This window comes from Pipistrellus hanaki (genome assembly GCF_964339955.1).
Source record: "Pipistrellus hanaki genome assembly, chromosome: 1".
Lineage (NCBI taxonomy): Eukaryota > Metazoa > Chordata > Mammalia > Chiroptera > Vespertilionidae > Pipistrellus > Pipistrellus hanaki.
The window spans coordinates 199,840,645-199,865,834 of NC_140503.1; the positions used below are offsets into that span (position 1 = coordinate 199,840,645).

Genomic DNA, 25,190 nt, shown 5'->3' on the forward strand with positions numbered 1-25,190 from the left:
GTTTCCTGTCCAGGAGCTCCTGGCGCCCTGCCCGGTTCCAGAGAAGGGCATCTCCTTGCGCTTGCCTTCTGGCATCCTACACACACAGCCCAACTTTGTGCAGCCACATCTCAGTCCCTTGTCGGATGTAAGTCCCCAAGGGGATCCATAGCGAGCCCTTTGCTGAGGTTCAGGGCCGGGACCTCAGGGACTCCAGAGTCAGGCGCTGCGCGCAGCAGGGAGGGGTCCCAGAGCCGCTGCTGTAACCCCCTGGCAACTCTCAGAGGGGTCCCTGCTCGGCCCTAAGCCGCCTCCAGTCTCTTTAGGGTCTGGGTGCTCCGTCCCCAAAGCCGCCGCGCAAGCCCCTCATCCAGGTGCCCGGGCAGCAGGTGGCAGGGGGGGCGCCCAGCGGGCGAGGGGTGGGGGCTCCTCACACTCTGCCTGTGGGAGCCAGGCATCCGCTTGCCGCCTCGGCCGCCCTCCGCCTCCAGCCCCCGCCCGCGCGGCCCCGCCGCCCATACCCACGCAGCACCCGCAGCGCCCCCCGCCGGCCGCTGCCGCACCTGCAGCCCACTCTGCGATCCCAGCCCGCCGCCGCCGCCGCCGCCGCTCCGTCTCCAGCGCAACGGACGCCCCTGGGCTGCGCAGCCGGTGCGCTCCGTGCCAGACCCGTTGGTAGACGCCCCGGAGCCGGGTGACCCTCGAGTCCCGCTCCTGCACCCGGCGACCCCAAAGATGAACGTGCGCAGGGTGGAGAGCATCTCGGCTCAGCTGGAGGAGGCGTGCTCCACAGGCGGTAGGATGCGCTGAGCATGCGAACGGGCGCCCCGCTTCCTTCCCCCCTCCTTGCCTCCCTCCCCGGCAGGCTGAGCCCCGGACCCCTCCCTAGATGGGGACGCTTGGTGCCTTCTCTGCATGAGAGTCCTCTGAGCAGGACTGGGAAAAGGAGGCGGGCGCAGGGGAGCGGGGTGCGCGGGAGAGGGGGTGCACGCACGGTCCGGGTCCAGGAGGAAGAGATGTTTAAAGTGTGTGTGAAACTCGCCGGCGGCGGAGTCCCCGGCCATCCTGTACCTACTTTTGCCTTCTCTGAAAATGCCCCGCGTTGTGTATGCCTCTGCCGGGTGACTTCAGACCACACAGTGCTCTCCCCTCACACCTGGGGTTAAGTGAGCGGACATCCTTTCCCTCCACCTTTCCTCTGTGCCCTGAAACGCTCCACTAAAACTGTTTTCTCCCCCTGGTGATTAGACAGGAGGACGCTTTGGGTCAGATTCTTCAGAGTGAGCACGGATCTGGTTTGATTGCCAGGTGCAGTTGTGAGGGTTCAGAGACAAGGGTCCTCAGTGACACCTGGAGATCATTGCCATCCAGCCCAGCCTCCAGGAGGACCTGGGCACGCAGGTGGGGGGCGCTGGGCCTTCCGAGGGTCCTGCATTCGGTACAAGCAGGGACAGGAAGCTCTGTGAGGAGTTCATAGTAAAATAGGGGGCCAGACGTCTAGTCCCCCAACAGTGCCTTGGGTTGAATCAGGTTGGTGTTAGGGAGCTTTGATGCGTGCAGTTTTTTTTGGAAGAGCCACAAACAGAGAGAAGGTTGTTGTAGGGAGCAGGAGAGTAACCAAGGGCTGGATGGTTCCCACATTATGTAAAATGAGGGGGTCACACACATGGCTAGTTTGGGTTTACAGGATGAAATACTTGGATGTGAGGGATGTAGAGTTGCAAGGGGAGGAGTATGCCCACATTCTACCTCCGGTTATTGTTCAGGGAAATGGAGTCACGTCAACTGATTTGCGTCTATCACTCTAATTCAGACATTGAGACATGGACACGTTCCCTTCATCTCCTCCCCTCCCCTCCAATAGTTAAGGTCACTGTAACTGGGAGGACACTATTCCTCTTTGAGGGCCATATTTTAAAGAGTCTTGACCCTCGATTCTGAAAAAGAAATTGATGACCATCACCTTTAAACTCCCATATATGACTCGTACTGATGTTTAGTTCTGGTTTCATTCGTGCCAATAGCCCCCGCTCATTGTAAACCAAGTTATGTCCTGGATAGATCTTATGAGGAATGCTCATAATTCTTAAAAGATTGATTTTTCCCAGAATGGCATAAGTGTAGAGGGCTGAGTAGCTGTTTAATTCACAGGGTCTCTGCCTTTGCAGTTCCTTTGATTAAGAATAGGGCAGAGAGCTACCTGTCCTTTTAGGAACTGCACTCATGTCCCAGGCAGAGATTGGAAACTCAAAGACAGGTGAGGTTGTAGGAATGTGAGTCAGGGTACAATGGGTGGCTTGTGTTGCCCAGCTGCTTGGTGATAACTAAGTTGGCCAGATGGAGATTGAATCAGCATGCCTGGTCCATTCACAGGGCCACAGGTGGCCATACTCTCTAGTTGTTAGATAAAATGAGAAAAATGAAACTCATGTGGGGAGCATGACCCATTAGAAATACTTTTATTATATCTCTAGAATCAGTATGTGTTCACTGTTCGCTTGTAGAATGGAAACATGTTGATATATATCTTGGCCAACGTGAGACCCAAAGTGAAGAGTTTTCTGGCTTGAATTGATTTGACACCTGTTTCTTTAATTGTATTCACACGATTTTAGAATTCATTGTCATATTAGAAGAAGAATGAAAAAAGTAATTTGGAGCATCTTATTGTTATTATTGTTTCAAGGTTAACATTAGATAATGATTCCCGAATATGTACTCTATATTATTTTCATCAAACATATGCTTTAGTACTTTGATTATTTGTGCTTAGAGATAGGGTGGTCTTTACTAAGCCTGGATAATAATAAAAGATGGCCATTTATAAAGGTTTGTACTGTCTTTTCAGTTCTTGCTTTAAAACAATAACTGGTGATCTTATGTTTCCTTTCAAATAAATGGAACATTTTCATAACTTCCATCATGACGAAATAGTTTTCCCTTGACTATATCTCTCTTTGATGGTGTTTTATAAAACGACTTAATTGGAATTGAGACAAAATTTAGCTGGAGGATCAGAATGAGAGGAATGTATGAAGATGAAACAGAAATTAGGAATTGGAGAAGTGGGTGTATTTATGCATGTGCACACATGTCCATGTGGGTGCCCTTGAACATATGTGTATTTTATGACCTGACTCTAAAGGCAGAATACTGTGAAAATGGTTTTTTTGGTAAACAAAGGAGAAAAGCACAAGAGAAGGGAGAAATGGAGGAAAAATGGGCACAGGGTTGAGTTGACTTGCTAACATTTTATAATAATATAGCTTTAAAAAGTGCTCTTTTCAACAGGTAGTACATTTAATAGGCTAACTGATCACCACCATTTATAAGTCACTGTAGTTGAAAATTTGTACATGCTACAGTGTACTGAAGATGGACACCTTGTAAATCAGTACATACAAGTAGAAAGGGTTTCTTAGAAATTGCAGTGCTCAATTTTCCCCGGCCTCTCATCAGCTTCCAAATTAACCAAAAATCTGCCCAGAATATATTTTCCATGACATTGTTTAATCCCATTATTTTGCTCCCCTGCAATAGAATCTAACATAAGACAGCTACCACTGGAGAGACAGAGGGAACTGATAATTCAACAGTATATTTAAAAGAGAATCAGAAATAAGGTCAGAGGAAAAAACCCACAGAATTAGTCACTGGTGTCCTTAATCTGTGCCATCTAACTTAGGGATGGCAGATGCCCTGTGATGTCATCTACAAGTAAGAGTTGGGAGGGAGATGTGTGTTCAGTAGTTGTCTGAGGAGGTCATTGAAGGATGTGCCTGCTGGATTGCCATTATCCCCTTTCCTGTCATTGGAATTGTGTGCTCCACCCAACAGTCTCACAGCCAGAACCATTTTTAAGGGCATAGCCTTGAGAGAGCAACAGCCACTGAGACCATTTGGATGGTATACATGACTGAACCCAGGAAAGATTCTGGTGGGTGGGGTCAGAGGTCTACTTGTCTCATGGCCACTCAAGGCAAGCCTTCTTGCATCGTAAGCCTGCCACCTAAAGTCTGGGTGGCCTGCCCTTTTCCTCACTCTCTGCTTGCCCTCCTTGTATAGGGACCAGTTTCAAATTTCACCTGAGAAGCTCCTGTGTTGGGGAACCAACAATAGAGCAAAAGGGCCCTTCAATTTTGAATTGTTGTCTGCTGGATCTCTCGAGGCCCTGGCTTATGTTTTGTGTTTATTAAGGATAAGGCAAACTGAAACTAATAATTCCACAAGAGTAGAAGTGAAAAGTCTGTTTACTCTGAACCCAGGAGAAGTGTTTTATTGCACAAGGCGTTACTCTCTTTCTTTCTGTGGTTTAATGTGAGAAGGTGCTAAACAGATGATATGATGGGTGTTAAAATTCAGCAATTCTCTCCTTGTTATACTTTTTTTTTGGGGGGGGGAGGGAATGCTAATGCAGTTTCAAAAAATAAGTTTATGGGTGGTTTTTAAATTAATGAGCCACGGGATATAAATTATGTGTGTGAGATTTCAGTGATATTGTGGACCAGAGAGTGGTTGAATCTTTTGAAGATATATTTCTGGCCTTAAACTATATGGGCCCTCTTGTTCGTTTGTTTTTTGTCCTTTTATTTGCTTTCCTTATCCCCACTGGTCTTCTGAACCATGTGGATAATATTGCTTTTCAATATTTCATAGCAGAGTATGCTTGCTTACTGACTAGCCTCCCTTCTTAGGGACTATTTCAAGCATATTAAAGTGGTTTTGTTTGTTTGTTTGTTTGTTTTTTGGGGAAGGGGGTTAGCTTGAAGCAGGAAGAATGAGTGTTTAATTTGTTCAATGGGCCTTCACCATCCTTAACAATATTTTAAGGTTATATAACTTCACCTGTCATTACAAGTTTATTCACCTCTGGCCCATGATTCACCTGTACTTCTGTTTTTAAAAAAATGTTTTATTTGGTTAAACATCCTGATGGTCTTTCCTCAATTCACATTGCCTGAATGCATGCGATGCTTCATGCTGTTTATCAACACTCCTTGGTAGACTGCGAACTCTGAGAGCAGAGCTGTTGTGCTTTGCTCATTACTGTGTCCCCGGCACCTAGATCTAGTCTGACATGTAACTTCAGCTCAACAACAGATATTTGTTAAATGAGTGGACTCTCCTCACTTGTATTCAGTGACTGGCTTATTCTGTTTCCTCCTATTCATCTCAGATCACTTTCCTGACCCTTCTTTCTTTCTTGGTCCAGCTTGTGCAACTTTTTACCAAGTTCTATCTTATTTTCTTTCTCTTTCTGAACATCCTCTCTAATCAAGCTGTAGTTCTGATGCATGTTACCTTGATGCTGAGGTCTCTTGAGTCTAGAGTTCTGGTCCCGTCCCTTTCCAAAATACCAGATGGACATGTCCATGCCTTGTCGGTCATATCCGTCAGCAAGTTTATCAGCGCTCCAGAGTCAGGATGTCAGGATGGCATATTGTCTCTTTTAAGAACACTTTATTGTCCAAATTGGGCTAATGGTGCTGTTATTCTTGAGGCATGCAGTTAAAAAATAAAGCAAAATTTTTTCTTTCCCCATGGTACTCCCCACCTTTGTCATTTATGCCCATTCCATGTGGAATAAGTTACCACAACTTACAGATTCTCTAGCTTTTATGTCTAGATCCTCCTCCAGTTCCTATTGTACTGGTATTACTCAAGGTTATATTTTTTATCCTTTACCAGGCCGTCCTGGCTATCTCCTATTTGCATGAAGTGCCACTCCTCACTCACAATCAAATACACTTACTAAAACCTGGTTTGAGTTAGGCTGATTTCCGGTGAAAAAATTAGTAAGACCTTCCCATTACTTACGGAACTAAATGTACTCTTTTCTTAGCTTGTAGTTAAGGCTCCCACAGTATGGCAAAAATCCTCTATTCCAACATTATCTTCTATGACCCTTCCATGTCTGTACCTTTTCCTGCTAAACTATTTCCTAGTCCCCAGACATATCCTATGCTGTGCCTACTGCTTAGAATGAACATCCTGCCCCAAAGTGACCCACTGAACATAGTTGAGTGTTTAATATCGAACGCATCCTTGAAGACACATTTCAAGTGCGTGGTCTTTTTCATGTAGCCTTACTGACTTTTCCTTGCCTCCTCCCCAAAGAATTATGCTCAGAATTTTCATGGGCCATTTTCCTTTTATTTTGACCTATATCTGAATGACAAGGCAGAATAAGCTATGAATATTGGTCTCATTTGTATTTTTAAGTTGTAATTCCATGAGGGCAAGTACCACACATGAATTACTCATTTTTGTACCCCATCCTATTGACTGGAAAAATGCTTCACAAAATAGTAGGTGCTTAGAATATGGTTAATTGAATTTAAATAACTGCCCAGTGGTAGACCTATCAAAGACCCCAAATTACAATTCATATTTTTTATTTGTTTTTTATTTTTTTGTTAATCCTCACCTGAGGATATTTTTCCATTGATTTTTAGAGAGAGTGGAAGAGAGAGGGAAAGACAGAGAGAAGCAGCAAAGTGAGAGAAACACATTGATTGGTTGCCTCTTGCACAAGCCCTAACCAGGGCCTGGGCTGGAGAGGAGCCTGCAACCCAGGTACATGCCCTTGACTGGAATTGAACCTGGGACCCTTTGGTCTGCAGGCCAACGCTCTATCCACTGAGCCAAACCAGCTAGGGCTACAATTCATATTTGATGGCTTGTACCAGAAGTGACATTCTTTTTTGGTTTCCTGTCTTTCCCATCCAGGCTAGTGAATAAAGTAATATGACACCAAGACAGTGCTCCTCTGAACTGAGCATGCTGTTGCATCTGTCATGCATGGCTATGGGAGTTTACAATATTTTTGAGTAGAGTTTGCAAGTGCCTAGTGTTTTCTGGGCACAGCAGTAATCAGTTGTCTTTGGAATGATACTATGATTCACCCTCATCCTTTCAGACCAATGACTGCCAGGATGTATAGTCCAAGGGGTCTCCCCCAAGTGACTGACTGTCACCTCTCCTGATTTTCCTGCAAGTAAAAGAGTGGGGAGATTAGTTGCTTACTCCTTCTGCATCATGATGTAGGTTGCTCACACTAGTCTAAGTTCATGTTACAGAGAGTGGACCTCCCAAACAGTTCCCAATCTGGAGCCTACATGCCACACCGCCTTGTCTCCCATCATTAGTACATCTTCATCATTATCCTCAGCTGATGGTAAATCCTTTCACTGTAGCAGTGGCCATGGAAAGAAATGGAGACATTAAAAATCTGGGACGTCACTAAATGTATACACATCCATTTGATTAGGGATATTTTCTTTTTTACCAGACTTCACAGACAGAGTCAGGCTGAGTTGTGAAGGAAGCAGGAGGGAAGGGGAAACCATGGCAGGGGTGACATGAGATGAGGTTCAGCCCTATCACTGTCCCTACTGTGGCCCAGTCTCTTCACAATTGGCTGCTCTATATGCATGCATCAGCATATAGCATTAGAAAGTCTCAAAAAGGAGAGATTCTCATATATTTTTTCATTTTTTAATTAAGGTATTATATGTGTACATATCTTATTGCCCCCCCCCCAACTCCCATACAAGCCCTCCCTCCCCAGAGTTTTGCGTCCATTGGTTATGTTTATATGCATGCATACAAGACTTTCGGTTGATCTCTTAAAGGAGAGATTCTCAATGTTTAAATATTATATTCTCCATTCACTCTGACAATCTAAAGGATGATTTAAATAGGGATATAAATATACAATTTGTAATATTGAGCAGTTGGCCTTGATGCCTATCTTAGGGCTGATTTTTCCTCCCAAATGGACACAGCCAGAGTGGTTGAATGGCTCTCCCATTGGAAATGGGTTGTCAGTTTCAATACCCTGTGGATATATTACTGACATTTTAGGAAGTTCTCCCTCCTACATATTCTGCCTCATTTACTTATTTAGGGGAAAGTAAGTAGTCAACCCATTTCACAACAACAGTTTATAGCTTTTGGTTACCTGAAATTTGGATTGGCTCAGGCAATGTCCCCCTGTATATTCAGGCAGCATCTGCTCATGAATAGTAAATAAAAAGTCTTTGCAGAATTCGAACTGACATTTTTTATAGGCCATTAACTTTAAAAAGGTTTTGGAGGAAAAATAGACTTTCATCTCCAGATGTCAACACTTTTTAATATTTTGAAGGATCCTTTGAGTAAAACAGTTTATTTTTGAAATGACATTATCTATAGCCCAAATGGGAATCAAAGTCAGATTGAACTGATATATTAACTACTGCAATCTAATGACTATGCTTGCTACCTTCTCCTCTCTTTTTTCTTGCCCTCTCTCTCCCTCCCACCCTCATCTTCATTATAATGCCATCTGCACATTGTGTTTATAGATGCTAAGGTGTCCCTCAGAATGTCCCCAAATATATATATATATATATATATATATATATATATATATATATATATATATATATATATATATATATTTGTCAAAGAGAAGTCATGAGTTCCAAATATCTTTATGAATTTCATAATAAAATTGGGTGAAAATAGCTCATCTAACTATAAAAATACTCTGCATCTCAGAATGGATATTCTGCCAGGGGTTGTAACTTGTGGTAATTTAATGAATTTTCATTAGACTAGCATAAGAAAAAATTTACAAAATGTTGCTATAGCCCATACCTTTTAGCCATATTTCATGTATGGTATGTGCTCCAGAGATGTGTTGAATAGATTTTCATATAACATTTTCATTTTTATGCTATGGCTATGTACCCTAAGGGTGGGAATGCACTCTTGTGGTCCAACCCATGCCATCACTGTGCAAAGTGATTGATCCTTAGGTCACCATCTTGTTGTGTCTGCAGTGAATATGAGAAACAAACTCAACAATATTATAGAAATAGCAAACAGACATTTCAAAAATAGATCTGTCAAACCCACTGTGAGAAAAATTTTAATTTGGAGAGAGGTTTAATTTAGAGGAAATTTATTTAATTTAGAGAGTTGAGGACATGGAGGATGGCCATTGAGCATTATGTTGCTGTTTGTCTTTCTTCTATAAAATGTTCACCATGGTGTCCACTTGTAGATGGATGGGTTCTGTAATGATAAGATTCACTAAGCATATATTTACAGAGAAACTACTTGGTGCTAGGTTGAGTGGCATGTAGAGTTTGCCTCCAGAGAACTCACTGTTTATTCAATAAATATTTACTGAGGATGCACTAGATACAGTAAGTCCTCACTGAAGTCAATAGATTTTTGGAAACTGTGATTTTAAGCAAAATAACTTATAACAAAACCAGTTTTACCATAGAGCTAATTTATATAAACAAGAGTTAAATTTCTATGGAATATTTCAGGTAAAAAAAAAAATCACCAAACTTCTAAATATGGACCCAACACACTTTTAATATTAGACATTGATGTAAATGTGAGCTATACATATCCATTTAAGAAAGATTAATAAAAGCAAGTCAGACAAAGATTTTCCAATCTGTTGATTTCAGTTGAGGGTCATAGATGGCTGGAGTCTATCTGGGTAATGCAGGGTGCAAGGCAGGAGCCCAGGGTGGACAGCATGGCCTTCCATCATAGGGCCAGTCACACCCACCCACACTCGGACTGGGACAGTTTAGACATGCCAGTCCATCCCACATGCACATCTTTATGATGTGGGAGGAAACTGAAGGACCTGGAGAAAACCCAGGCAGACGTGGGGAGAACATACAAACTTCACAGACAGTAGCCCTGATGGGGAATCCATTTATTTTTTCTTCTGACCAATGTTATTATACAACTAGAGGTCTGGTGCACAAAATTCATGCACAGGGTAGAGGAGTGTCCCTCAGCCTGGCCTGCACCATCTTCAATCCAGGACCCCTAGGGGGATGTCCAACTTCCAGTTTAGGCTCAATCTCTGTGGGCAGTTAGACATCCTTCTCACAATCTGGGCCTGCTGGCTCATAACCGTTCGCCTGCCTGCCAACTTGATTACCCCCTAACACTCCCCTGCCAGCCTGATTGATACCTAACTGCTTCCCTGCTTGCCTGATTGCTCCCAACTGCCCTCCCCTGATGGTTTTGATCATCCCTAACTGCCCTCCCTGCCCATCTGATGGTCCAAAACTGCTCTCTCCTGCTGTGACCCCCTCCTCTGCCGGGACCGGCCTCCTCCACGCCATGTAGAACCGTAGGACCACCAGGCCTCACCACAAAGCGGCTGCTGGGCCCTGCTTTCGCTGTGCACGTGGCCATCTTGTGGTGGCCATCTTGTGATAACATTGCATGAGGGCATCATGCAAGGGCATTGCACAAGGGTATGACACCACCTAGGCTTTTATTATATAGGATAGTGTTAAAGGAAATGTCATTATTTGAGGGCTGGCTGTGTTTATGTAGAGAAGAGGAGAAAAGAAATAACAGCCTATCTAATAAAGAGGGAATATGCTAGTTGACCATCACACCCTCATAAAGATGGCAGCGCCCACAGCCAATAAGCAGGGAATATCCTAATTGACTGCCACACCCTCAAAGATGGCAGCACCCACAGTCACAAGATGGCAGTGCCTAGTGCCCTCAGCTGTGCTGGGGTGCCTGCCTCTGGAGTCCCCCAGTCCTCTCAGCCCCCCAGCTGCCCAGGGATGGCCCAAGGTGCAGGCAAACCTCAGATGGCGGCTGCCCAGCCACCCAGAGCCACCCAGGGCTGCCCAGGGCCACCCAAGGCTCAGGTAACCAGGGCCAGCTAAGGCTTGCACTGCTGGCAGTGATAGCAGCAGAGGTGTGATGGGGGCATCACCTTCTTCTGCTCTCAGGATTGTATCCCACTACTGGACTGTGAGAGGGGGCAGGCTGGGCTGAGAGACCCCCCACTCTAATACATGAATTTTCATGCACTGGGCCTCTAATGTATATTATTAAATATTCATCATAAGGATAAGGTGAGCTGGATGTTGAAAGGCAAATTACTTTCAGTGACATTCTTATCCAAGCAGATACAATGATATTGAACTTGACCTTTCTTTCTTTGGGTCTCTTGAAATTCCATATTTGTTCTTTTTGCCTTCACTCCATTTTTCCATCTGTAATATGGATTTATCTGTCACCCACTTAGAGAAAGTGACATTATCTAAAGCCACTTTAAAGATATTTAAAACTTATGATTCTGGCAGTCTTTGAAGACAGTCACTCTTTTCATAAAACAAATATAATTTTGAATCTTGGAGAATACAACATGAGTAATAACTTCTGTTTAAAGCTAGTCTTAAAGGAACTTAAAGTGCCCAGTTCTCTTCATGTCAGTTGGATAAATGTACCAGTAAAGGCGGTAGCATTTCCAATTAGTGTAGGGCTTGTAAAATGAAATCAAATATCACTCTAATTTTTAATTTTAATTTTGTAGAATCAATCATTTCTCCTAGGAATATTATCATACCTGATCTAATATTGGGGCCACTTGTGAAAATCAGATTCGCCTAAATCTTTCTCACATCTTTCCCAAGAGTTCTTAAATCAGGTTCCATGTCATCTGTTTTCCAAACTCTTTTTAATTTGAGGCTGACTCTCTTCCTACTGAGATGCACAATATTACCACAATCTGTTCCCCATTCCCTTTCCTCTCGTGGTCCGGTTTCATCAGTGTCCTGCTGAAGTTGTGACCTGAGAGGGAGCTGACACAGGGCCTGAAACACAGTTGCATTAATGTGAAGATGGAAGAGAGAAAGATCTTGGGCAGTGAATATAAAACAATGCGAGTTTGGAAACAGATATTGAGAAACATGGGAAAAAGGAAGGTGGAATTGTGAAATACAGCAATATGTAGGGACATAAACTGAATAAATGTTCCCACCCTGTGTTTATACAATAAACCTATTATTTGTTGGAGTCATTGTAAGATAGTTTTTTTGTGTTTTTTTTTTTTTTAAAGGCAACACATGAAAGCTAGCAAAGCTAGAAGGCAATAAATACTGCTTACTCTGATGTGATTTAACAGGGGCTGAGGGCGTGAGTGGGGGGATGGGGAGTACAGAGGATAAGGTCACATATGTAATAATGTAATCAATAAAGAATTTTTTTTTACAAAAAGTACCAGATTTACAGCTAAGTCCTATAAACCCTCCTAGTTAATTTGTGAATGTAGATTCCAAATGAAAGTTAGTCATTAGAAATACCTTCAGCATAATGTCTCAAATAGACTGTCCAACCTGTGAGGGAAGGTGGAGGGTGAGGGAGTAAGAGATCAACCTAAGGACTTGTATGCATTCATATGAGCATAAGAAATGAACATAGATTGGGGGTGGGTGAAGGCATGTGCTGTGAGTTGGGGGCGGCTGGAGAGGGTTCAATGGGGGTAAAGGAGACATATGTAATACATTAAACAATAAAAAAATGAATTTCTTATAGACACTTAAAAATACCTTCAGAATTATTGTTAATCTGTCAGGATAAATACTGACAATGCAAAATCTACAAACACTACAGTGGGAAGATTGAACTGTGAAATAATGTGTTAGATACATTGCAATTTAAAATAGTTATGTTTATTCTGAGATCCCTGAATATGAGATTGTAGCTTTTCATAAATATCATTAGAATAGAATTTCATATCGCAAGCAGTGACAATTATATTTTCAGTTTTAATGTAATCTGTGTTCTGGTAGTTTTAGAAATCATTTTGAGGACATTATTCAATAGTTATCTATTCATATCACATTAATCAATTACCTCCTGTAGGAGAGATAATGCTAGCAATTATTTCAGGATATAAAAAGGTATGTTAGTTGGTTAGGGTATAGGAATTAAGATTTTAAAACATATTTGACTTCCCCATCCCAGAATTCTACTTTGGTTTGAATTATGTATTGATTAAGTTGAGCATGTTAGCTTACCTCTCTTTCAAAGGCACCTGCTAATACCTTCATTGGATCTTGGTATATGTTCTTGATGGAAGAACTCAGCAGCTGCTGGTGGGAACTGGGTGTAAAATCAGGAACACATGTGATGGTGGGGGAAGAAATCTGAGAGGAGAATGGTATTGAGATTGGTGCCTGGCCCATGGTGATATGCATGCTAAGTACTGGGGAATAAGAGTTTCAAAAGCCAGAGCTGGTTAACAGTGAATTGCTACAGAACATTAATGATAGATGGAGAATAGAGCCTCATACCCTAACTGGTTTAGCTCAGTGGATAGAGTGTCGGCCTGTGGACTCAAGGGTCCCAGGTTTGATTCAGGTCAATGGCATGTACCTTGGTTGTGGGCACATCCCTATTAGGGGGTGTGCAGGAGGCAGCTGATCGATGTTTCTCTCTTTCATCGATGTTTCTAGCTCTCTATCCCTCTCCCTTCTTCTCTGTAAAAAATCAATTATATATATATATATATATATATATATATATATTTTTTTTTTTTTTTTTTAAAGAATGGAGCCTCAGTATCAGACGCTGGAGTGAGACTTAGGGTTCAGATATTGTGTCTACTACTGTGTGACTAAGCCACGTGACCTCTCTGTAGCTTGGTTTCTATATGAATGGTCTTTGCCTGAAGCATTCTTGCCCATTGGCTTGCTTCCCCCTTTATTCGGGTCTCTATTACAACAGTACATCTCCAATGACTTCATCTAATATAAATCCCACTTGTGTTTCCATCCCTTATCCTAATTTACTCTCCTTGATAGATTTCATATACTCCCCTGAACAAAAAAATATTGATATATACTATACTACTATCCTATAACATTTATGTATGCTAGAATACTGTTCATGTATATACTATGCAATATTCATACACACATATCTTTATTTTCTGCTTATTTATTTACTTTTACTATCCTCTTAAAATTTACTCATTGTGTGCTGAATTAGTAAATCAAAGAAGAGGACTCATTTTCACAGATGACATTAATGATTAATCAAACTAATGTATATAAAGTGCTCAAACCGTGCCTAATAGATAGAGCCTGATAAATGTAAATTGTGGTAATTTCTATTATTTGGGGAGGAGAGGGGAGGGAAAAGTACTTTAATCCTGAGGATGGGAAGTCAGGAGGGTAGTGAGGAGGGAGCCTATTGGGGTGATGGAGGGGGAGAGTTGTGAAGAAGGGCATTTGCCCCAGGAAGGGGTAACCCTTGTCCTCTAGCATTGAATGGAAGAGGAGGCCACCCAGGGTGGCCAATTGGGGAGACCCCTGTGGAAAACCTGAGCTGTGAGCCACCGTTGTGTTTGGAGGGTTACTGAGGCAGCATTTTAGTAGGTGGTATGAAGGAATTTGTGGGGACAGCAGTTTGACTAGGGTAGATAGTTGTCTGAGAGGGATTGAGGCTGAGAAACAAGACTGGGCAGAGGCTAAGGAATGTGGATTTGAATTTGGGTGAGAATTGAAGATTTCTAAGACAGATGATGGCATAATCACAGTGACCCATAGGAAGACTGCCTTGTCCTGCTGCAAAGGAAAGATGTGACGGGGGAAGGGGTGGTATTCAGCTGCAGAGGGTGATTGAGAAGACACTGCACCTGTCCTGACTCTAGGTGGGCATGGCCAGGCTAGAGGGTGCCCATGAGGAAGACAATAACTCGGGCACAGAGGGTGCATTGTGGATGGCCTTTGTACTGATTGAAGGTGAGTGTGACGCTAAGTGGGAGATCAAGGAGGAGCAGAGTCAGGTAGTTGCTATAAAGCAACCTCTGCCCTCAAACTTTGGTGACCAAGTGAAGGCCTTTGCTCCTGGTGATGGGAAGTTATTATTCAAAATATAGAAGAAGGAAATTATATGTTTGGCTGTATGTGTGTAGGGTCAGAAAAATGGAATTCAACATTATATTTGTTGTACTAGAGGGGTACCAGTAAGAGGGACACTGGATAGTTATTTTTTGATAAGTAAATTGAGGCATAAAGGGATTAAGGCACTTGCCCATTCTCCTGCCTAGACAGGGAGGAGTGGGGAAGACTGAAGAGTGACAGTCTGTAATTAACCAAAGAACTTATATGCATATTCCCTTAACCCATAGACATAGACAATAGGGTGGTGAAGGCCTGGGGTGAGTGTGGGGGCAGGCTGGAGGGGGGTCAATGAGGGGAAAAGGGGGACTTATGTAATACTTTTAACAATAGAGTGGTAAAAAAAAAAAATAGAATGGTATTCTGGGCAGGCCTGATCTTGTTCTTGGAGGGTGGGGCTCAGCTCAGTAGAGACAGTGCTAATGCCAGTTTGGTGGTTAGTGGGTTAAAGGGCAAAGGACCTGGCTATCTGGATCACATCCAAAGTAAATGAATATCCAAAGCCAGTGCCCAATCACTTGGATCCTGCATGGGAGAAAGAGCCTTGATACCCAGCCTTGTGGGTTGGAAAGAGAACCATTAATACTTGAGGGGTTAGAATAACAATGAGGTAACCTGCAGCGCCTCCCTGAGCCTGAGTTGAAGGCCTATGGGGTGGTTAATGTGAGTAAGAGTGTGGGGCAGATGGGGATTGACAGGGTGTTGCATGGGGCACCTTTGAAGGATGTTGTCACAAGCACATACATGATTTTCATTCAGAGAGCATTCCACTTCATAGCTGCCCACCTTGCCCTCCCTCCACTGCTTCATTCTGCATTTGTTTCTCCAACCCACCCTATAGACATTGGGCGCAGACAATCTTGTTGAAACTAACAACTGAAAATATATAGCATTACTGCAAGCCAAGAACTCCAGGCATGCTCCCTCCTGCCAGAATAAGTCATGAACTCTGTGAATACTGTTTCTTAATGAATACAGTTTTAATTAATTGTTTGGTATCTGCCAACCTTGAGTAAAGAGATTGTACACACTTCCAGGACCTATAGGGGCACTCAAATATTTGTTGACCAATGGATAATGAAGTGCTTTTAAATGGCCTGATAATAAAGCAGCCAGATATTGTCATAACTATTAGGTAAGCCTCATAATTCTGCCACTATGAAATGCAACAAGAAAGCACTTAGGGAGCTCAAAGAAATGTTCTCTCTCACTCTCTGGGTCTCAGGACACATTTCAACTTCACTTCCCTCCAATCAGTTCATTTATTTAGCACATTTTATAAATCAAACATTGTGCTGGGTGCCTGGGGGATGCAAATATCTCCTTCTCTGTCCTCACAGATGGCTAGCAAGGAAGAAATACCTTCCACAGTGCAATAGCAGCATGCTGAGAATTTCAGAGCAGCTAGCAAAGGATGCTATAGGAACATATGGGGAATGTTAATGTTATTTAGGGGTTAGAAATTAATTCCTAAAGGAAGTAGGAATTAAGCTGACATATAATTGACACTGAGATTTAAGACAATAACAGAGTAGGGAACATACTTGAATGACTGAAGAGAACCCAAAGGAGGGGGAGAGAGAGAGAGAGAAATCTGAAGAGGTAGCTACAATGACAGATGGTCCAGTGTTGGAGTTTTATTATTATTAAGTATTTACACTTTATCTCAAGGGCAATGAGAAGTGATAGGAGGTTTTAAGCAGGGAATGCAATAACCAAATAGCCACATCTCATCTTGGAAAAACATAAAGCAGTTATCCCAATGACAGGAAAACTGTTGATCATGTTCTGTGGGAGCTGTAATCATTTTCTCATCTTTTTTTTTTCTTTTTTTTTCTCCTATTTACCTTTTCTCATCTGCTTTACCTCACCTTGGAAATCTGGCTTTGGTCTGTTATTAAGAACTCATTGCCTGACCTTTAATGCCTAGGTCAGCAGTCTCCAAAGTGCTTTGGAAAGTAAAGGATATATTTCATCATAAATTCTACACAGAATATACATTAGTTATTAACAAAGCATAACTTCTTTCTTTTTCTAATAATAGTATACAATTAGATAATAATACACATGATGGAAATAGTAATAGCAAATTCAAAAGGTAAGATCCCAGTAAGCTCATGTGAAGGCATTTGTATTTATCCTCGACTGTTGTAAAGAGAAAAGTCTGATATACTAGACCTGTGGTTGGCAAACTGCAGCTCATGAGCCACATGCGTCTCTTTGGCCCCTTGAGTGTAGCTCTTCCACAAAATACCACGGTCTGGGTGAGTCTATGTTGAAGAAGTGGCGTTAGAAGAAGTTTAAGTTTTAAAAATTTGGCTTTCGAAATAAATTTCAATCGTTGTACTGTTGATATTTGGCTCTGTTGACTAATGAGTTTGCCAACTACTTAGCTAAGAAATCAGCTGCATCTACAAAGCAGGTCATCGTCCCTCTGTACATTACTTTATAGCCTAGAAAAAGTAGTGACAAAGAACTACCAATAATGTGCAATTTCATCAACAGTGAACTTCCATATATATTTATATGAGCGTTTAAATATCAAGTTTTACAAAGGTAATGTTACATTGCAATGCTGGTACAAAAGATGTACTCATCCTGAAGGCTTCAGGCCAGTGGCAGCTGCTCCATCCCAGCTCAGGTCCTTTCTGCATTGTGCAGAATCTGCTTTGTCCTGATTTGTTCCTGCCATACTCTGTCCTCTTTCTGAGTTTTTTTTTTTGTTTGTTTGTTTGTTTCATGCGTGATGGAGGTACCACTTCCAGAGAAGCTGCCATCGCTCTGTCTACAAGTATCCAAAGAGTTCATGAGACACACATGAGCTAGTGTCCAGTAATTTAAAACAGGTCTAATATAGGTTACTGCCAATAACATATGGGCATTTTTCTGAGTCAACCACAGAGAGGGCATCTGTTATTTCTATTTCATGAATCCATGCAGTGTGGGTCTGACACCTGCTGATTTGTGGAGGACCTGAGCCAAGATTATCTACCCATCTACAATGGGTAACCTGCAGTGGAAAATTTCCCTCAGGCCTTGCAGAAAGTGATAGTTTTTATCACTTTCAAAAAATTGCTGAGCAGTAACCTTTTAAATATCCCGGGTTGCATGCACATTTGTGTGCCTGAGGTTGATGGGGTTGCAAAGAAGTGAAAGATAAAATCTAGTTGGAGCTGCAGCATGAGTGATGACATCAAAAGCCCCACAATAGTAATATGTATTAATACTGATTTCATTATGATCTTTCTAACGATGTAAGCAGACATCTTCAAATCATGCCTCAGGTTTACTGATTGCAATTGAATCCTCTGGAATTTAGACTCCTTGTGTGTAAATATTGGCTTTGTTTGTTCTATGTCCCACGGGCCTTGAACAGGGCCTACCAATGGTAGGATTTCAAATATTTATTGAATGAATAAACTATCACAAAAACCAAGCTCTTATTCATTGCTTTTTCATTAGGAGAAACACTAGGATAAGTAAGTCTTAGACCATTGTGACTCAAGTGATAAAATAGAGACTAGTGCAAAGTCCTTTTGGGAGCAAAGGTGTGACAATAACTACCTGCCTAGGGAAATAAAGGAAGCCTTGCAGAGGAAAAGGGCATCTCAAATAGGTCTTGAGGTTCATCCCTGGAGGAGAGAGAAAGGGATCCCTAAGTAAATAAGAACATCTTGTGCCAACATTCAGATTTGTGTAAGAATTCAAGCCACATTCAGGAAATGGTAAGAAAATCCACATGGCCTATATATTGGCAATGGAGGGAAATGTATTCAAATTGAGGCTGGAAGGTAGATGGTGATAGATTATTTCATACCCTTGTATGTATGACTGAGGGTTTGAATTAAAATCTGCCAGCAGTGGGAGCTATTGAAGGGTGTTAATCAGGGGGATGATGATACTTGTGTTGTAGAAGGAAACGATGAAGGTAGCTTTGTAGAAGTCAAGGGCACTAGTTGTAAAGGTTGTACAGACAATGTAACAGGAGACGTGAATGAAAGCAGTGTGGCAGGCAGAAGGGGGGTGGTAGATTTGAGAGCTGTAGCAGGTATAATCAGTGGGTTAACAAGCATTGAAATGAGGATAAGAAAAGCAAAAGTTGAGAAGATGTCCATGTGTTTAGCTGTAATATATATTTCAGAGAGGAAGGGAGAATTATAGAGAGACAGAAACATCAATGATGAGAGAGTTTGAAAGGCTGCCTTCTGCATGTCCCCTATTGGGATCAAGCCCACAGTCCTTGCATATGTCCTGACCAGGAATTGAATCATGACCACTTGGTTCAACTCTGAGATACAACAGCCAGGCTTCAGTGAGAAATCTTGAGGATATAGCTGCTTTGGATTTACTGAGGTTGAGATATTTCTGGAGAATGTAAGAGAAAGCCAACTTGCAGCTGATGATATGTACCTAGATCTCAGACAGGGTTAGAGATACAGATTTAGGAGCCAATTGACTGCAGATAAAACCATGAGAAGAGAGGAGGTCACTTAGGAAGAGAACAGAGCTCTCAACAGAATGGAATAGTAAGAGGCTGGTTAAAATTAAGTGGCTGCACCCGGGAGTAGGTAGCAGCAAAGGAGTCAGAGATGAATCATAAAAGGAAGTAAAAGGAATGACAGCCAAGAGTAGTACTGTGGATGCCAGAGAAGGAAGCTTTTCCAGTGCTTGGTCAATTATTTTAAGTGCTTTGCATGGTAAAATAAAATGAGAACTGAAAGGATTGGGTTGGAGCAATTTCAGTGGAGCAGAAGCCAGATTGCAATGGTGTGGGTGTGAGTGAGGAAATGGAGAGCAATGTGGGCATCTTTTTGAAGTTTAGCTGTGAAGGACAGGGGGTAGATGGAGCAGTTGCCTAAAGGAATAAGTGCTGAAAGAGAAGAGGAGAAATTTGGGCATGTTTGTAGGCATTAACCTTGGAAGGGCAGTGGCTGGTGGAGAGCAATGGGCTAAAAACACAATAGAGAGAATCATTCCTCTCTTCTATCACCATTACACCATTACACGATTTGCATATTAACCTTTTATTATATATAGGAAAGTTACTATTTCTACAAGAACCATACAATTAGACTCACTATGTTTTGGTTCTATAATTGATCACAAGTGGGAGACACCCACCAGCTTCTGAAATATTGACTTGTTTGCCTAAATTATTTTTTCCTAATTTATATGTTCCTTTAACACTGGGGGGTGGGGGTGGGATGGCTTGTTCTTTGACTACAGAATCTTTTGTGATTAAATTAGTGCTGAGAACCCTCACTGTGCTGCAATGAAGTGCTCTATTTATGTCTTAACTACTTATAAAAATACAGGACATTTTATAGAATGATAGTCATCTGAGGATTTCTTACCAAAAATGGATAGTAAACAATTTTACAGAATATTTGCTGCCAGGCTCCTTTACATAAAAGCAATAAAAGGTTAACAATAAAGTTGACATGCATTTGCCATCTTCCGTGGTCCCTTTCTTATCCCCCTTCTCCTGCATTACCTAGGCTACCATGAATTTGGTGTATATTCTTCCCATTCACTTTAATGTCCTTTTATCTGCACTTATAGGTATGCTTGCACAGTGTGACATATGTTTCATGTGTGTCCGAGTTCTTTTGAGCTGCAAGAATATTACAGTTCTAGAGACTGGAAGTCTGAGATTAGGGTGGCAACATGGCCAGGTGAGTACTCCCTTCCAGGTCACAGATTTCCCATGTCTTCATATGGTGGAAGGGTCTAGGGAATTCTCTGGAGCCTCATTTATAAGGGTACTAATGTCATTCATGAGGATTCCACCCTCAAAGGCCCCACCTACTAATACCATCATCTTTGGGGGTTATGGTTTTGGGTAAACAGATGATTAGGGGCGGGGGGAGAACACAGACATTTGGATCATAGCAATGTGTGTGTTTTTGAATTTACACAAATAGGGTTTTTAAAAACATCACATTGCCATAGCTCAGGTTTGGCTCAGAGGGTGGAGCATTGGCCTGTTGGCTAAAGGGTCTAGGTTTGATTCTGGTCAAAGGCACTTCCCAGGTCGTGGGCTTGTTCCCCAGTAGGGGAAGTTTAGGAGGCAGACAATTAACGATTCTCTGTCATCATTGATGTTTCTATCTCTTTAACTCTCCCTTTCTCTGTGAAATCAATAAAAATATATTTAAAAAATAATTTAAAAAAACATTATGTCTTGGAGGTGTAGCTGCATTCGGATATACGTAGTCTACTCTTCCTAAGAGCGGATTATTATTTGTACAGTATTTTATTGCTATGTCTGCCTACTTAAGAGACTGAGTCGTTATGGTCCAGGGGTGTGTTTTGTTTATATTTGTATCCATAGTGCCTCAATATTTATTGACTAAATGAATAAATGGACAATAGATTGGTGTGGTTTGGGAAGGAGTATGAGCCAGTGAGGCTCTTCCTTGAGATACCAGTAAGAAGTTGGGTTTGGGGAGGACTTCATGCTTGACAGATTCTATTTGCTGTGAAGCACAAGGAAATTTAATTTTCTGAGAAGAGGATGGGGATAAGGGTTTAAGAAATGTGATATGGATTTATAACCTTTAGCTTAATTGAAGGGAGATTATCCCAAATTAGAGGCCCAGAGCACAAATTTCTACACTCGGGGGAGGGGGCAGCGGTGAGGGGAGGGGGGCATCCCTCAGCCCAGCCTGTGCCCGTTTGCAGTCTGGGAGCCCTTGGGAGATGTCCAATTGATGGCTTAGACCTGTGGGGAGCAGGCCTAAGCTGGCAGTTAAACATCCTTAGCACTGCGGCTGAAGTAAAAGAGGCTCTCACCACCATCATTGCACTGGACAGCCATGAGCCCAACTTCTGGCTGAACAGTGCTCCCCCTGTGGGAGTGTACTGATTACTAAGGGGCAGCTCCTGCATTGAGTGTCTGCCCCCTGGTGGTCAGTGAGCATTATAGCTACCGGTCATTCTGCCATTTGGTCGATTGCATATTAGCCTTTTATTATATAGGATAGTTACTATTTCTACAAGAACCATACAATTAGACTCACTCTGTTTTGGGTTTATAATTGATCACAACTGGAAGACACCCACCAGCTTCTGAAATATTGACTTGTTTGCCTAAATTCTTCTTTCCTAATTTACATGTTCCTTTAAACATTGGTGTGGGGAGAGAGGTGGGAAGTGGTGGCTTGTTCTTTGAATATAGAATCTTTTGTGATTAAATCAGTGCCAAGGTTTCTAGAAACCTTCATTTGGTTGTCCCTTAAACTCTTGTTGTGAATATTTTTATGCTGGATGTAATGAATTGGGCTCTTTTATGTCGTTTAATCTATTTTGCATGTTAATAAAGCACCCCAGCTTAGATGCAAAACTGTAAGTTTCAGTCTGTATATGAGTATCTATCATGAAGACCCCCAACATTAGCCCAAGGGCTCTAGAGGCTGTTTCAGGGAATTTGGTTTTCCTATGCCAACATGACTGTATAATTCATTACTGATTGAAAGGTATTTTTCTCTGAATCCAAAGGGAAAACTTTAATATGGTTCAACTAAATATGTATATGATGTCTGCTCTGGAGTATGCAGTTTTCCAAAGGCTTAGCAGACAAGTAAGAAAATAATCCAAAACTGAAGACGATATTCTTGCTACTGTTTATTATACTTGCAACCTACATTGGATATGGCTTGATGTTTATTTTGCCTTTATAGGATCAGGGCCTAAGTTAAAATTTAAATGTATAACTGAGATAAATCCTCACTTCCACATCCTGTAAGTAGAATTCTACAGATACAGGGAATGAAGGTTAGAAAGGTTAAGCAACCTGCTTGAGGTCATACAGCAAGTGTCAGAGATTTCTGATTTAAGTCCATGGACTTCAAAGCCTTTGCTCTTTCTACTCTTCACAGCTATTTTCCAAATTTATATAGAAGACTGATATTTTTGCTATATTAGTTAGAAACAGAGTCAGTGAGTTGAATATTCAACATGGAAATAATAAAAAAATAAATTCACTAACTATACAAATATAAACATACTGTCTTGAAATATTGTTGGGATACCCTGGCTTTTAGCTGAGGACAGTGTTACTGAGGCCTGGATTTGGGATACAGTTTGCCCTGTATTTTCTCTTTAATTCCTAGGCCAGCCCCCGCTCCTCTGTTTTGGTGGCTCCATTCAGTCCTTGCTCTTTGAGAGGTATTGAGTATTCCTCCACTTCCCAGAGAGGTTTAGAAGGTGAGGGGGAGTGAGCCTCTACTACTTTGTAGTAGATAGAATAATAGGCTGCTCCAAATGTTCATGTTTTAATCTCTGGAACATGTGGCTGCGACTTAATGTGACTGTTATTTTACTATACGGAGATAGGAATTTTGCAGATGTGTTTAAGGATCTTAATATGAGAAGAGTATCCTAGATTACAGAGCGGGTACAATTTAAGCTCTTTTTAAAAAAATTTTTTATTGATTATGATATCACATAATTGTCCTCATCCCCCCATTCCCATCCCAAACCCCTCCCCAGATATGCCCCCACCCCCCTGTTGTCCATGACCACTGGTTAGGCCCATATACATGCACACAAGTTCTTTGGTTGATCTCTTCCCCTTACCCCTTCCCTCCCCTACTTTCCCTCTGAGGTTTGAAAGTCTTATCGCTGCTTCTCTTTCTCTGGATCTGTTTTAAGCTCTTGATTTGTACAGCCAATACTTACTGCGTAATAAAGGTGGAGATCCTTTCCTAGTTGTAGCCAGGGGAATGCCACTAATGAAGATGTCACTAATGGTCAGAGAGATACAAACTTGTTGCTTTGAAGATGGATGAAGGTGACCACTGGCCACGGAATGTGGGTGACCTCCCGTAGCTGGAAAGGCAAACAGGTCGTTCTTAGAGCCTCCAGAAAGGAATCCATCCCTACTGATAACTTGTGTCATGAGGGTTATAAGGAGTTTAAGGTTGATAACTGCGAGGTGTTTATCCTGCACACATTGGTTGTTTAACAAATGGTCATGGTGTTGAGGCAGTTGTTCTAAAAGTGTTGGAATCTTCTTAATGATTTGAGTGGAAAACTACCTGGTTTATTAACATCAACAAGTGGATTCCTAAAAAGAGATATAATTTATCTCCCATGAAAGCTAAACTCTCTTATTCTGAGAAATAGAGGTGAAATATACAGTAATGGCCAGCAGGCTTGTCTGGTAGTCACAGTCAGGTCTTGGAGTGAGACTGTATTAAGTTGAATCCCAGTTCCATCACTTATTGCTTTGTATATCCATCGTCCTTACCTGGTAAGTGAGTTAATAATAATATGGACCTCCTAGGAAATTGTATAGATAAGAATTATTTGAGATAATATATGTAAGCTTTTATCTATAGCAATTACCAAGGAAGTATTGGCTATATATCTTAAGGAACCGTATGACTCAATCAAACATAGTAATTTATATAAACCTCTTATAATTTATAATCTCTTTGGATGAGCATATATCATCTGGCTCTTTAAATATCCTAGTTGTGGTTGTTGATAATACCCTTTTAAAGGACTGGGAAATTGAGGATCAGTGAACTGAATTGATCTTCTCAAGGTCATAGTAAGTGGAAATGGACTCTAACCAAGCCTTCTAATTCCAATACTCTTATTCTCATTTCTTATTTCAACATAATTCTTGAGCACAAACTATGTGCTGAGATACTAGGCAATTTGTTGGCATGCAACAATCATTAAAACAAGTCTCTCTTATCTTGAGGTCTTTTTAATTAAAAAAATATTTTTATTGATTTCAGAGAGGAAGGGAGAGGAAGAGGTAGAAACATCAATGATGAGAGAGAATCATTGATTGACTGCTCCTGTACACCCTCTATTGGGAAGGAGCTCACAATGGTAGCTTGTGTCCCTGACCAGAATTAAACCTAGGACCCTTCAGTCTGCAGTCCAACACTCTATCCACTGAGCCAAATCAGCTAGAGCCCCGAGGTCTTTAAATACAACTGGCCTCTTGATATTAAAACCAATTATTTTCATGATTATTACACAATGAAGTTGATGACTCTCATTAGAGATGATATCGGGGGAAATGAAACCATTCCATATGGTTCTTTCTAAAGAAATAATATTTAATTAGAAGGAGAAGTAAGAGTTAGGAAGGCTATAGAGGATGTGAAAACGGAATTCCATGTGGTAGGAATCTCCCAGGAGAGAAAGCCTGGAAGTAGAAATGAAATGAAGTCTTTAAGTTGAAAGTAATCTAGTATGGCTGCAGTGGAGGTGGAGGAAGGGGAAGATGGGTGAGAGATGACTCAAGAGAAATTAGAAAAATGCACACTAGAGATGAATAATCACCATCTTAAGGACCCAAGGCATTTGCTTAAGGGCAGCAGGAACTACCATTGGAGTAGTAGGATCAGATTCACAGTTAAAAATATAACTGACAAAAGGGGGAGTGGGGGAGGGGGAGGCAGAAGAGAGTGTAGGGGGGATAAATGATAATGGAAAAAAAAACTTCAC

At 41.7% G+C, this 25,190-nt stretch overlaps 1 protein-coding gene across 2 annotated transcripts in view; it reads left to right on the forward strand.

Annotated features, from left to right (window-relative positions):
- The first annotated feature begins 598 nt into the window (after positions 1-598).
- Positions 599-25,190, forward strand: part of KCNIP4 (potassium voltage-gated channel interacting protein 4) — an 899,162-nt gene continuing 874,570 nt past the window's right edge. The window contains exon 1 of one of the 2 annotated variants that reach the window (XM_084898607.1): positions 599-775. In XM_084898607.1, the coding sequence (XP_084754733.1) occupies positions 715-775 (61 nt within the window). In that variant the 5' untranslated portion in view covers positions 599-714. The remainder of the gene's footprint in view (positions 776-25,190) is intronic. The other variant, XM_084898606.1, reaches the window with a different exon arrangement.